General features: G+C 50.0%; 1 protein-coding gene across 3 annotated transcripts in view; it reads right to left on the reverse strand.

The window, feature by feature from the left end:
* DRC5 (dynein regulatory complex subunit 5) overlaps nt 1-14,661 on the reverse strand; it is a 132,138-nt gene that overhangs the window by 68,514 nt on the left and 48,963 nt on the right. For all 3 annotated transcript variants that reach the window (XR_014962888.1, XM_085610172.1, XM_085610171.1), the window contains exon 2: nt 256-505. Coding sequence is in view for 2 of the 3 variants with exons in the window: in XM_085610172.1 (XP_085466298.1) it covers nt 256-439 (184 nt within the window). In the remaining variant the exon portion in view is untranslated. The remainder of the gene's footprint in view (nt 1-255; nt 506-14,661) is intronic.

The following is a 14,661-nucleotide window of genomic DNA, read 5'->3' on the forward strand; positions in this document are numbered from 1 at the left end:
TCAGATCGTCATGAGCACAGCTCCACTGTGCCTCATGACGAGCTGGGCTCGTCACGAGCACAGCGGCGCCGCGCCCCCCCTGCGTAAAGGGGATAACTTTAAAAGGAAAACGCAGCACTTACTAATTGCAGTTCATAGTTAAAAATTAACTCAAGGCTCGGAGCTACTCTGGAGGTTTCTGCGAGCTACTGGTTTGCTCGCGATAGACTGGTTGGAGACACCTGGTGTAGACACAATAAATGAAAGTATTCTTACTCTCAAAGTTATTGACAATGTGCCGAAGGCACAGCTCGGTCAGCAGCGGTACGATAGCCAGCGACCACTCCGGATCCTCTGCAATGATGCGACGCATGCGGCGGGGGTCCGCGGCTGGGTTCATGGTGTACAGCTCTACTGGGGGAGGGATGGTTCCTGTGGCGGACATGCTGGGCTCCGGCATGTTTGCAGCGTGCCACGATCCAAAGCCGCGCTGATCAGGGAGTAAAGACCGTCAAGGAATTCCGTCCTAGGGCAAGAAATTGAAAAAGTGAAGGGTCCCAGAAGTACCATCAATTCATACTCGTAAAAGCAAACATCAGAAAATCCAGTATGTTCCCACAATGGAGGAAGAAACATTCTGTGCTAGCAGTGAAAATGTTGTACTTATTTTCAACGTTTTCTGATTCTCCAAGCTTCAATGTTGAAAAGTAGCACTCAATCGGCAGGGTCCTCATTTCTGTGATGTAATTATTTTGTGTAATATAGTTAATATCGATGAATGCAAATGTAATGTACGCCATGATATATGCATGCAGAGCAATGTAAATGGCAGTAAAACCGATGACGATGTACGCTATGGCAAATGTACACACAATAATAAGAATGTCTGCAAATATCATATCAATGACCACCATGTTATATGTACACGTAATAACAAACTCGCATTATTGCAGTCAAATTCACCCAAGATGACCTCCCTATCAACCCAGAGTCAGAGATACACGGTCAGACAGGCCCTGTGACCCAAAACCAAACCTAAACCTACTGATTGATAGGTCATGGGTGGGGTTACACTTAGCCCCAAAGACAAATGCACAAATAGGGAAACCCTGATTGATCACGCAATTACACCGCAAATAGGTCCGAAGAGATTGGCCCCAATAAAGCACGTCTGGCCAAAGGCATGCATTTCTGAAATACCACAAAGCCAGATGCCACATGTAGTTGGAAACACTCAGAACAGACACAGTGTGCACACCACATGCAGAGATCAATCGCTCCGCAGGTCGGACATCTGGACACATACACACTGGACCAAACTAGCTATCCATGAGGCAGAGAGCCCATAGCTGCCAAGGTTGCGAATTGCTTATGTGTGGCATTTTCATAATTCCAGTGCAATTATGAGTGACATTCAACAACTATGAGTGACACTTTCTCTCGAGCAAAATAAAGCAATGAAGACGAGGGAAACATATAAATATCAGAAATTACATGTGTTTTTTTTAATGTACTGCTTCGGGCAGTATTTGCCATTTTGGAATTGTAAATAAAAGAAATTGGCAGAATATATCTGTGCATACGTCATCACACTGAGCTGCCATAGCATCCTTGAGGATCACACGTCATCACACTCTTTTTGCACTATTATTATTATGTATTTATTTTTGCTGCTGCTCTACAGTATTGGCAAAGCTCTGCCAAAGCTCGTATCCTTCTGAGTTTGAGACACGGAGGACGATTATATTGGATATCAGTAGTCGTAAATACAGCATCTACAACCGGCAAAAAAGGTTGTCTTTGAACACTGTGTAGCAATCAATACATCTTTAATTTCAATTGAATTCAGGGATGCAACGCTCATTAGGTCTCGCCTTGCTATCGCGTAAGCGATCGCAAAGCGAGACTATTGTAAGGGGGTTTTAAAAGTGCTCCCAAAAAGCGGATTGCATGGCTAGCACGCGCACAATCACGCGCATCGTGCCGCCATGCAATTCGTTTGGCATCGCACTTCAAAGGGTCCGCTCCCCCGCCTGGAATGCGCTCCCCCGCCCCCAAGCGCACGTGCGCCACGCTCCGCCGGGCTTGTTTTTCTTGTTTCATTTTCTGCGTGGTTTGTGCTTTGCATTAACTGCAAGAGTGTGTAGTGCGCTGGCATCCCGCCTTACAGGCACCAATCATGCTCCAGGAGATAGGGTGCTTTACTACGTAAAAATGCATCAGTTTAAAGGGAAAGGCGAAAATGTTTTGTGGGAGGGGCTAGGAGCGCACTTTTGGAGGCTTCCCGGTTTTGTCTCATTATTACGGCTCCACCATTGGCATTTTTATATACCCACGTGTATCCCTGTAAATTATATCACCTCCCTCGCCTAACACCGTCCCTTGCCACCCACAGATTCAACCCTGGGCACCCCTGCTAGCAGTGCTTCCCCCCTGCCTCTACACACCAATTCCTGGGTGCATTGGCATTACCCTATATTGGAATTCACGTCCATTCAGGTACCTACCTTCTCCTTCAACTAATTTGACCCTGCCGGCTTTCCTACATTATCCTTATTCCATCCTTTCTTATTGGCCCGTGTATAGCTTGTATAAAATAGTATCCTGGTCCCGAAACTAGACCGGAACTGACTACAGCTCAAAACGTCATTGACCATCCAGCGCAACTCTATGGTTCATCAAATGGTCAACCTCCTTCAATCTTTGTAATAAATTACTCTGAATCGAGAAAGCTTTTGGGTAAATATTGCCATTATTGTTTTTCCTGCGCTGTTTTCCACTGTCTCACTTGCGCCGTTTCAAAGGCCGTGGCTTACAAAGACAAGCATTTACAATGCAATAGGTCTCGCATTTATGCGAGTTTGAGCTATTCACATTGCAAATAACAATGCCTTTTATTTGCGTTTTCGTTTTTCAAACATAAATAAAAGGCATCGTCATTTACAATGCCAATAGCTTAAACTCGCGTAAATGCGAGACCTATTGCATTGCAAATGCTTGTTTTTTATTGGGAGGGGGCATGTAGCTGTGTGTACGTGTCTAAGGGCTTAGTTTTAAGAACAGCTGAAATCTATGCTGTCAGTGTGAGGCTCTCGGTTTTAATGTGACTGTGGGACAAGCTGTTGCCAACGTTGTGTGTGTGTGTGTGTAATGTCAGTGAACACGTCGTCTGCTGCTCTTTTTTGGGGCCTACAGCTATAATGACAACATTGGGGTTCTAGGCTGTTTTATTACAGCGGTGTTCTGTGCCGCTAATAATAGAGTTAAAGTCTGCTTTGCTGAGGTTCAAAGCCCATGGAAGGGGCAGCTCATCCCCTAAGGGATGTCAAGCAAGTGGGAGTGCCCCACCCTCTTACACTTCGACAATAAAACATTGATATTCATACAACGCCCGCTACTCCATCAATTGCTTACTGCAGTTCCTGTTATACACCCCGCTACCCTCCACCATCGCAAACAGCAGTCCAGGGTCTTTCTCACAATACTGAAGACAGCGCACCTTTGTAATGACTGCTGGCCCAGCAACCCATTAGATACTCACAGCTTCACGGTCCGTCCAGACAGTCCGTCGGGTACTTGGGCTAACTTCCTCCGACTGCAGTTCATTAGGTCCCCAAAGCAGCTGCAAGATGCTGGGCAAGCGCGGCTGCGTGCCCACAGAGGCTGCAGAGCAGTACCGCAAACACTTAAAGGTGCAGTCCGGGCCACGGGATTCCCAGCAGCAGCCGACAGAACCAAATTGCTGCTAGCGGGTGAGATCCCTGGGGCTCCTGTGCTCCTGAGTCTTCCCCACGTACGACTGCTCCCACAAGACACGGCAGAGAGGAGCCCTTCGCTCTGAGGGGAGACGACCCTCGAGAGGTCCTGAAAGGGAGAACTGTCCAACCGCCTACAAGAGAAGCACGGCCCGGCTGTATGACCAAGACCCTGCTGCGATCCAAAATGTGTAGGCACTAGGCTCCACTCCACGCCAGCCCAGAGACTGACGCTCCGAGTACCTTCTCAGTCCAAGTTAGAGAGGAGCACTCCAAACTCCTTCTAGGCAGTCCCGATCTCCGATTCTCGTAAGGGGGGTTGCAGGCACACGGCCGCCTTTAAGCCACAATGTGAAAGCGCACGTGAAAAAAAATATTAGCAATCCTATAGGTCTCACATTTAAATGCGAGACATATAGCACTGCAAACAAACAGCGGCCATTGTCCCAACTTCGAAAGTGAAACTAGGCGTGGCGCGCCAAATGTAAGCAGATTCTCGCTAGAACTTGCAGAATGTCGGTGGTACACATAAGGTTACGTGCCTTGAACCTGTTTCCCGAAATGAGCACAAACATCACCCGCTTCTCGCACGCCTTCGAGTGGCCAATTTGTTGACTCGAAAAATGAGAGTAAGTGTGGTATGGCGCACTGGAGTCAGCGCCACTGGAATTAAGCAATTCTATGGTGTTGGTGTGTTTTGCGTAGCTATGGATTAAGCACATAGGGCCTCATGTAGGTAGCCAAATACCGGTCGGTAACGGCCGATTTTCGGTAAATATGCCGTTACCGACCGGTATTCAGACAAGTGAGATGTAGGAGTCCAAAAACCACTTTTCGGTAAATATGAGGCGGTAAATACCGATTCATATATTCCGAATTCTAAAATACCGATTCAAATTTACCGAATACAAAATTAACGAATCGGTAAACATGAAGTGGTAAATATGAAGTGGTAAAATTTTAAAATGACATGTAGGAGCACTCGGTAATTAAGAAATCCTGTAAATTCGTTAAATAAGAGTCGGTAATTAACACGGATGAAAAGCAGGTGGTAACCATCAACAATGGATAAATGCAAACCCAAAATGCTACAGCGTGGACAACATGGCCGCTATGTACGTCATTGCAAGGCGCCTACGTCTACAGGCAGCAGGACTGAGGGTGTGGCGACGGGAGGAACAAATCTACAGACAGCGCATCACACTATTCCAGCTGACTGATGCAGAGATACATGAGAGGTACAGGCTAGACCCCGAAACCATCATGGACTTAATCAGGGACCTACACCCACGCCTGGACCAGCCAATAAGAAGGGCGCACGCCATACCCCCACATGTGCAGGTGCTCTGCAGCCTACATCTGCTGGCATCCAGCAGTTATCAGGTGGTGATAGCTGCGGTGGGTGGGGTATCCCAGAGTTGCCTGTCACGTTTCTTCAGGAAGTTTCTGGATGCCATGATGCAGAGAATGCACCACTACATCAGCTTCCCCAACACACAGGCTGCACTGCAGAAAACAAAAACAGACTTTTATTACATGGCACAGTTCCCCCATGTCATCGGCTGTATTGATGGTACACACATCCCAATCTGTCCACCAGCTGATACAGAGCACATCTACAGGAACAGGAAGTCCACCCACTCCATCAATGTGCAGGTGATCTGTGATGCAGGGAACATCATCACAGATATTGTTGCAAAGTTTCCTGGGAGCACCCACGACTCTTACATCTTCCAGAATAGTGGGATATACACACGACTGAGTGCCGGAGAATTTGGAGAGGGATACCTGCTAGGTAAGTAACAGTGACGCCCCTTGAAACCTGCAAATCATAGTGTCATGAGGCATGTTACTGATGGTTCCCTTTCACTCATCCAGGCGACAGTGCATATGCATGCCGGTCATTCATCCTCACTCCCTACCTACACCCAGCAACCCAGAGTGAGAGACGATACAACGTGGCACACAAAACAACACGCAATGTGGTGGAGCGCACGTTTGGACTACTGAAGAGCAGGTTCCGCTGCCTGCACAAGAGCGGAGGCGCACGCCAGTACAAACCCATCACCTGCTGCAAGATTATTGCCACTTGTGCAATGCTGCACAACCTTGCCACGAAAAAAGGGACAGATGTGGAACTAACATATCATGAGGACAACGAGGATGAGTCAGGCCAGCCAGAGGGCAACGCAGCTAGAGTGCCAACTGCAATCGATGGGAGAGAGAGACGGGCAGAGATCACAGCCAACTATTTCTGAGTAAGTAAGGGGACACAGCGAGTTGTGAGAAGTCATGACGTAGTTTTAATGTGGCACCACGCCATGAACACATGAACAGGCCAATCTGGCAATATACCATCTATACAAGTAGTATGTCCAGGGTTACGTCCCCAATGGGAAGTGGCAAAGCAGGGCAACATCAATGTTTGCGCATACGCGCTGCAGTGGTGGGTTGCACGGCCTGTGCATCCTCACTAGAGCCAACCCCAAGCCGCCTGCTGCTCCTGCGTGCTTCTGGGACGGGGGGTGTGATGCTGCTGCTGGTGTCGATGCTCTCCGCAGCATCCCCTGCAGCAGTTGTCGACGCCTGACTAGGCAATAGCACCCCTAGTGCACTTGTCACCTGCACCATCCCCCGAGACAGGTCGCTGCAGCACTGTGTGAGGCCCTCCTGCATCGTCACAGAGCGCCGGCACAGTAGAGAAGTCGCAGTTGCCAGACGGTTGAGTGCCCTGCTGGTGGTGTCCCTTCTCTGGCGTTCCCGGCGCCGTGCTTCGATGTCAGCATCTAGTTTGCTGCACAACTGCTGGATAGACTGGGACATGTCCCGAATGCCCGCAGCCATGCCGCTAATGTTAGTGTCCATGTTGACTAATGTTGTCGTCATCACCCGCATGTGCCTCTGGACTGACATGACTGCCTTTGATTGCAGGCGCTGTTGCTTTAACATTTGGCCCTCGAGCCCCAAGAAGACACCATGGCCGTCAGTGGGTGCTGGTGGACTCTGGACACGCGACCTGCGGCGCCCTCTTGCTTCCGTCTGTGCTGCCTGTGAGGTGTGGGGCACAGTGGCATGGCTCCCTTCCTGGGGCCCGGTGCGGTCTTCTGGTCCCATGCTGTCGTCTGACGAGGTGTCTAAGGCTCGTAGCCTGGCTGCTGGACGCCTCCTCATTCTCACGCCTGCAAGCGGGGATGTGGCTGGTGATTCGAACATGAGTGGCGATGCTGGCTCTGGTGGTGGTGATGCTGGCTCTGGGTGAGGTGATGCTGGCTCTGTGTGCGGCGAGGCTGGCTGTGTAGGTGGTGCGGCTGCCAGTGGGCCTGCTCCCTGGTCTGAACATGTGCTGGCTTGCGGCGATATATGTGGCCGGTGTGCCGTCTCTCCTGCAGCATGCCCTGTCCTGCATGGTGTCACATCTGTGGACAGAAATACAACATTGGCTCAGTGTCCCCGAAGGGCTGCATTGCATGCGTCACAATAAATCATTTCACATTCCAATATGTCCCCTGTCTCCTTGTGCCTCGAGTGCGTGACATGCCTTGTTGCCCTGTAACATTTACGTCATGGTTAGTGTTGCCCTGACTACATCTCCCGGAATGCATTGCCTGTCTGCACTGACACGTGTGGACTGCAGTGTGATTCTCGATTCACAATTGGGGGATGTGGGATAGGGGTTGGGGGGGCTACATTGCTGTGCTTTCGTCTTACCTTGGTGTGTTGCGGCTCTGGCAGAGCTGTCGGCGTCCCCAAGTCCCACGACGCTCTCTTGCTCGATTGTGGCCGCCACCAGCTCCTCCAGTTCGGTGAGGGCAGGTGCCCTGTTGGTTCCACCTCCGGTCTGGCTGGCCTCCTTCTGGATGTCGCCCATCTTCCTCTTGGTTACAATCCGGAGGTCATACCAGCGCTTTTTGAGTACCTCAATGTCCCTGTGGGTCACTCCCACAGCATTGACCTGCGCCTGGATGGCCAGCCATATGTTGCGCTTTTCCACCTCAGGCACTTGCAGGGATTGCCTTCCGAACAGCTTGTGGTGCTGCTTCACCACCTCCTCCACCAGCACCTGGAGTTCCTTGGGGCTAAATTTCAGCTTCCTCCTCCTTTCCCCTCCGTCTTTCTGTGTTCTCTGGCTGGACATGCTGTTCGTTTACCCGCTCGCACATGCAACGGCTCCTTGCCTCTCCTCTGCACTCCAAGCCTCTCCAGGGTCGGCTGATTATGTACACCTGCCTGGGTGTGGCCACTTCGGCTAATTTTGTACACCTGCCTGGGTGTGGCCTGTTCCTTGTTGGGTGGGCTGTCGTTGCACTTGATTAGCTGTTTCGTCAAGTCATGTGATTTTCTTTACCGAATCCGTACATGCCGATTCGGTATTTTCCGATTCGGTATATACCACCTCGGTATTTTCCGAGTCGGTATATACCACCTCGGTATTTTCCAAGTCGGTATATACCACCTCGGTATTTACCGATTCGGTCATTTCCGATTCTTAATTACCGAATGTTACCGATTCGGTAACTGTTACCGAATTTTTACCTACATGTAACTTACCGATTCTTATTTACCGATTCGGTACGGCTCGGTATTTTAGAACCGGTAAAATTTATTTACCTACATGAGGCCCATAATCCCTTAACTGCGGGTAATCTGCAAAGTTTATCTAACAAAACTGACCATAAATTACTAAAAAACAACATGGCTGACTTTTTCCTGTTCACCGCAATCCTAGGACGACAGAAAAGAATGCGCAACCCAACACCACTGTTTTGTCGCGCATGCGTACGATGTAAGGCATCGCGTGCATGCGAGACAAAGAGTGCAGATCCACCCACCAATCATAACAAACAAGCATTGAAAATGCAACAGGACTCGCCTTTACGCGTGGGCTATTGCATTTTCCATGTAAGTGTAGACGTAAAATGAGGCACAAACGGGAGGGGCTGGGAGAGTGGTGCTGGTCCAAGAAGTAACAGACTACGGGAGGGAACAGGGAGAGACAGGGGAACAAAACAGTTTTTTAAGTAAAGGGGCCGATAGCCTCGGAAGGAAATAAATGACGACATAGCCGTGAGGAGGCAGGAGTAACAAGCTAAACACCAATCACATTGCAGAATTTAAGACTGAAGTCAATCAAAAATATGGCCGGAAAGTGGGCGGAGCTTCCCCCGCTATACTGTATACAGCATCTCTCGACGAGACAGCGCATGCGCTGCCTAGGCTAGACATATAAATTGAGAGTAGTGGGACCAGCCTGCTTGCTCGCTGTACCGTCGACCTCAGTCTAAGTTGCTGAGAGAAGACAGTCAGTGAGCAGACTGACCTGTAACAGGCTCAGCAGCCAGTCACGGTGCTTCAAATTAAAAATATTATAATAGAATGATGAATAATTACCTGTGTCACCGCGAACTAGCGAGCCGCAGTCCAGGCAAGTGACTCACATGGGGCCGCATTCTTTAGAGGCAGTAGCAGCACAAGGCAGCACACTCAGAGTCCGGCAGCTGCGGTCCATCTGGTCAGCCGAGTCTGTTCTGGACTCCCGCATGACGCCTGATTACTCAAAGGAGGATGCAGGAATGAACTAGTGCAGCAAACGCTAGCGGTGCAAGCAGCTCTGTGTGCCTGCCGAAACATTTAAAAAATGGATCTGCCGCCTGCTCTCACCGCAGGCCCGTCTTTGTCTGTTTCGCGGCATGCCATTGGGCAGAAATCATTCATTGCAGCAGACCCTACCTGACACATGGCTAACTAAATCTCATGCCTGCCGCGGTGTGGGTGAATGGAGCTAAGGAGGCCTGTTGCCGAGACAGCCCGGACCACATTTTGCTAAATGCTAATTATAGCAGCGCTCCCAGCTTGACAGCTCAGGAGGTGATATAATGTGTGACTTTGCATTTCTTTTTTTTTTTTTTTTTTTTTTTTTTTTATTGAGCTTGATCTGTTTCATTCAAACAAACAAAATATATATATTCTTAGTACAACAAGAAGTACATCAGTTAAGAAAAACAAAATCATTACAGCACAATACGAATGCACAATTAATATAAAATATAGAAAATGCAAAGTAAATCTCTACATGTTTTACATCCTCAAATCATATCAGCCCTTCTCTCTACAGGGGGGTGATCATACATTTGAATACCAGTTGGAAATTGGGGCCCAGATCTGGGTACCCCGGAGTCTTGTTTTCCTGCCTCTTGTACTGTATATAGCTGTCTCCTGTTTATAGATGGCAAGAAATCGGCTAAGCCACATCTGAAAAGTAGGTACATTGGGATCTTTCCAACAAGCAGCCAAAATGATACGAAAAACGGCTGTGCCCAGGAAGACAATCCTCTGTTCCTCCAAGCTGTACCCCAAGCATTCGTCAAAACCTAAAAGAAATAGGGTTGCGGAGGATCTAAGAATCCGCCCGAATATTTGAGTCCAAAATCCTCCAATCGATGTTTGCAAATTATCCAATTTTGTGCATTCCGCAAACATGTGAATTAAGTTTGCCTGTCCCTGGCTACATCTAGGGCAGCAATCGTGATGCAGACCACCATAGTGAAATGCATTAGTTTAAAGCCTGATGCGTGGTACTTTGAAGGGCTGAGAGCCACCTGTGTCCCCCTTATCAGATGGTTGTATTTATGGTTCATCAATAGGCCTGGATCTACATGCTTTACAAAAATGTGTAATGGTTTTATTGTGCCTCAAGAACTGTATAACATACCAGCAAAAACTTCTGTAAATGTTATGTCCTGTTGGTAAGTTTACGCGTTTACGAAATAATAATCATTCTTTCCCACAAATCAGAATTCCATATTTGTTATTTCGCTGCTAAGAATCCATTTGTGCTGTTCTGAACTAACCATTGCACCTTCTTACAGGTTGTTAATATTTAATTGCATTCGTCTTTGTCAAATGTTAAATATTTTTGTGATGCATCCTTTTTCTTAAATAGAGCTCATAACCAGCAGATTGTTGCTGGTACAACCCAGTGTACATTGGTTCGCCACGATCAGGGTAGCATTTGTAATTATTTAAAACTCAAGAAAGTCAAAAGTTCATAAACTCCCAAACAAGTCTCCTAAATCCATCATGGAGACACCACTAGCTAAATGCGAGCGAAGTTTCTTACATAGGCTCGGAAGCTAGAGAAACAATACAGTGAGTGGCATGCCCATACCAAGACATATGCATTTCCATAGCCTGAGGGGAGGACATTCAATACCAACATAATAGAGCACACAAAAACACACATCCAGACCAGATATCCAGGTCAAAAGCGGACTACACAAGAGGCCCGACTAGGACTATGGGCCATCTTCGAGGTGGCCCCATCCTGCAAGGCCATCCACGAGCCTGAAAGCAAGGCATCTGCACCCACGCCGCACCATACACCGGCAGGGAAGTGCTCTCTCTGATGTCTGCAATCCCAGCTGCCCCTGCGCTAGGTTACACCCATCCCCTGGTGAAAGGGGCCGGTGGGCCTCCACCGGGCAGCGAGCCACCAGACTTAGGGTAGGGAGACCTCCAGACCAACCAGCACAGTTGAAGCCAGCCCCCTCCCAGTCAGAGGGAGGTTCATAGCAGTTCTGGAGAAGGATACCACCCAGAGGAGGGGAATATAGGGGCGCCAGACCTCCGAGATCTGACGCTGACGGGGGAGCCGTAGCATATGTTCTCCCAGGGTATGCTCAAGATGCGGAGGAAGCATCAGGGAGTGAGATTGAGGTCAAACTGTACCATGAAGAACAGCATGCAGCACTGAGTGCAGAATGCAGCCCAGGTGGGAGTTAGAGGAGAGGCGCAAGTTGAGCATAGAGAGAGAAAGCGTTCTTGCCTGGGAAGCCCAACGGGAAGGTAGAACAACGCACCCTCCCCTGAAGGAAGCCAGCACTAGCTCCCGGGTCCACAGGAGGATGAGCCTGGGGAAGACTTAGAAGAGAGTCCCCTAACAGAAATCCACACACCACCCGGTCGTTAGCATAGGGGAGGGTCCGACCAAGCAAAAAGAAATTAGGATAGCCTAACTGAAACAGAATTAAAACATAGTTGAACACACAAACTGACCCCTAGATAGCTAAAGTCCAGAGAACAAGGCGAGGCCTAAGCTTGACCGTTTTGACATCTGCTGGCCTAATAGACCAAAAGGAAGGGTCAGTATGATAGACTTCGGCCAGACGAGAGATCCTTAGACCCAGAGGACATGGCTGTCGTGGAAGACTGCATCCGCATAGAGGGGGACATCCGCGATGTAACTTCCCCTACATGCAGGAATGTCTGTAAAGGTGGGAGCGCTAGGTCAAGGAGAAACATACGGAGGCGCACCACACCAAAATATGTCTGCTGCTACAGAAGAATGTGTCAGGGACCATCTATGTGCCATGAGCACAGATGGACAAAGAAGGACTCAAGAACAAACTGCTCCCATCGATGGACCAGGCAGGAAAGTGAATCTCATGTTTTGAGAAAAACACAGCAGAATCAACTTAGCTATAGGTGACGTCAAAAATCTATTCAGCAGCTCATCAGGGAGCAGACCGACACAGTGTTTTCCCAAGCCTGCATCCCCGCAGTCATGCTGAGCAACACCGATAATGACGGGCCCGCACTCAACTCATTCAGACACCAGATATGGACGGCCCTGGGGGAGATATTCCCCAATCGCCCAGACGTAGGAGTCTTGAAGGCAGAAAGCATGAAGCCTGGAGTGACCGTGACTGATTTCCTAGATAGAATGATGGAACGATGGAGACAAGAGACATGACAGCACTGAACAGACATGGGTCCCCAGGTTGCATTTTCTACAACATCCTCAAAAAGGGACTGGCCACTGAGATACAGACTGGACGAGATGGTGTAGTAGGGCTAGACACCACACCTTGGTGAGAAATACAGGCCCACATATTACATTATTACCGGAAAAGACAGGAAAAGGACATGGAAAAGCAGGAGCAATCCCAAAGAGACACCGCCAAATTGGTCCAACAGAAATTGAAAAAGACTGCCGTCAAGGGGGCCATGTTGGCCACAAATGTACAAATGGCACCAGTCTTGAAGGGAGCTCCGCCTCTGGACCCCAGAGGATATCCATCCAGTCCTAGAGGTAGAGGTCAGGGAAGCTGGTTACAGCCAGGCCTCATATAGTGCTACTATTGTCACACAATAGGCCACTTGGCCGACCGATGGTGCCTAAAAACATATCACAAGCAGAAAGGAATAGTCTCAGGACCGTTCTTTCAGCCTTATGGAAATCAGGCAAAAGCCACCCCGCTGCAGCAGGGGCTGGGTGGTTGGCTGAACATATGGCATCCGCCGCAGCAGACAGGGAGCCCAGGCCAGAAAGGACCAGGGCCACAGCCACAGCTGGGAGTGGTGACTGTCTGAGGTGGCAATGCCCTTGCACAATCACAGAATACAAACATGCAGTAAGACCAAAACCACCACCCCCAACATCACCTTTATACCGCTTCCAGATACATTTCCTTACCTGCATTCGTGATCAACCTTTAGGACTGCCGTACCATATCAATAGGGAATTCACAATAGAGTTCGCCATCTAGGTGCCCACAGGGTCTGGGCTTCCCTCTGCTGCTGATCCCCCTGGGGCAGAGTTGGCAGGCCAGGCCCCAGGAGGGCAAGACAGTCTGGTAAGGGAGCAGGGCCGCCCCTACTTGATGCATAAAGACCGGCACCCACGTCCAGCCATCCAAGTTCAGCTTTGGTGGAGCTATGTAAGTCTCACCAGCCCCAGGGTTTCCATCAAATGGAGGCCCCCTTACAGTTCCAAAACAAGGCAAATGCTTCAGTGTTGGGAGCCAGGTTGTGAACCTGGTAGGAGTGAGGATGTCAGGCTGTGAGCCTGGTGGGAGAGATGATGTCAGCCTGTGAGCCTGGTGGGGGAGAGGATGTCAGGCTGGTGCCTGGTGGAAGAAAGGATGTCAGGCTGTGAGCCTGGTGGAAGAGAGGATGTCAGGCTGTGAGCCTGGTGCGAGAGAGGATGTCAGCCTGTGAGCCTGGTGGGGGAGAGGATGTCAGGCTGGTGCCTGGTGGAAGAGAGGATGTCAGCCTGTGAGCCTGGTGGGGGAGAGGATGTCAGGCTGGTGCCTGGTGGAAGAGAGGATGTCAGGCTGTGAGCCTGGTGGGAGAGATGATGTCAGCCTGTGAGCCTGGTGGGAGAGAGGATGTCAGGCTGTGACCCTGGTGGGAGAGAAGATGTCAGGCTGTGACCCTGGTGGGAGAGAAGATGTCAGGCTGTGACCCTGCTGGGAGAGAGGATGTCAGGCTGTGAGCCTGGTGGGAGAGAGGATGTCAGGCTGGTGCCTGGTGGAAGAGAGGATGTCAGCCTGTGAGCCTGGTGGGGGAGAGGATGTCAGGCTGGTGCCTGGTGGAAGAGAGGATGTCAGGCTGTGAGCCTGGTGGGAGAGATGATGTCAGCCTGTGAGCCTGGTGGGAGAGAGGATGTCAGGCTGTGACCCTGGTGGGAGAGAAGATGTCAGGCTGTGACCCTGGTGGGAGAGAAGATGTCAGGCTGTGACCCTGGTGGGAGAGAAGATGTCAGGCTGTGACCCTGCTGGGAGAGAGGATGTCAGGCTGTGAGCCTGGTGGGAGAGAGGATGTCAGGCTGTGAGCCTGGTGGGAGAGAGGATGTCAGGCTGTAAGCCTGGTGGGAGAGAGGATTTCAGGCTGTGAGCCTGGTGGGAGAGAGGATTTCAGGCTGTGAGCCTGGTGGGAGAGAGGATGTCAGGCTGAGAGTCTGGTGGGAGAGAGGATGTCAGGCTGTGAGCCTTGTGGGAGAGAGGATGTCAGGCTGTGAGCCTGGTGGGAGAGAGGATGTCAGGCTGTGAGCCTGGTGGGAGAGAGGATGTCAGGCTGAGAGTCTGGTGGGAGAGAGGATGTCAGGCTGTGAGCCTGGTGGGAGAGAGGATGTCAGGTTGTGAGCCTA

This window comes from Triturus cristatus, chromosome 6 (genome assembly GCF_964204655.1).
Source record: "Triturus cristatus chromosome 6, aTriCri1.1, whole genome shotgun sequence".
Classification (NCBI taxonomy): Eukaryota; Metazoa; Chordata; class Amphibia; order Caudata; family Salamandridae; genus Triturus; species Triturus cristatus.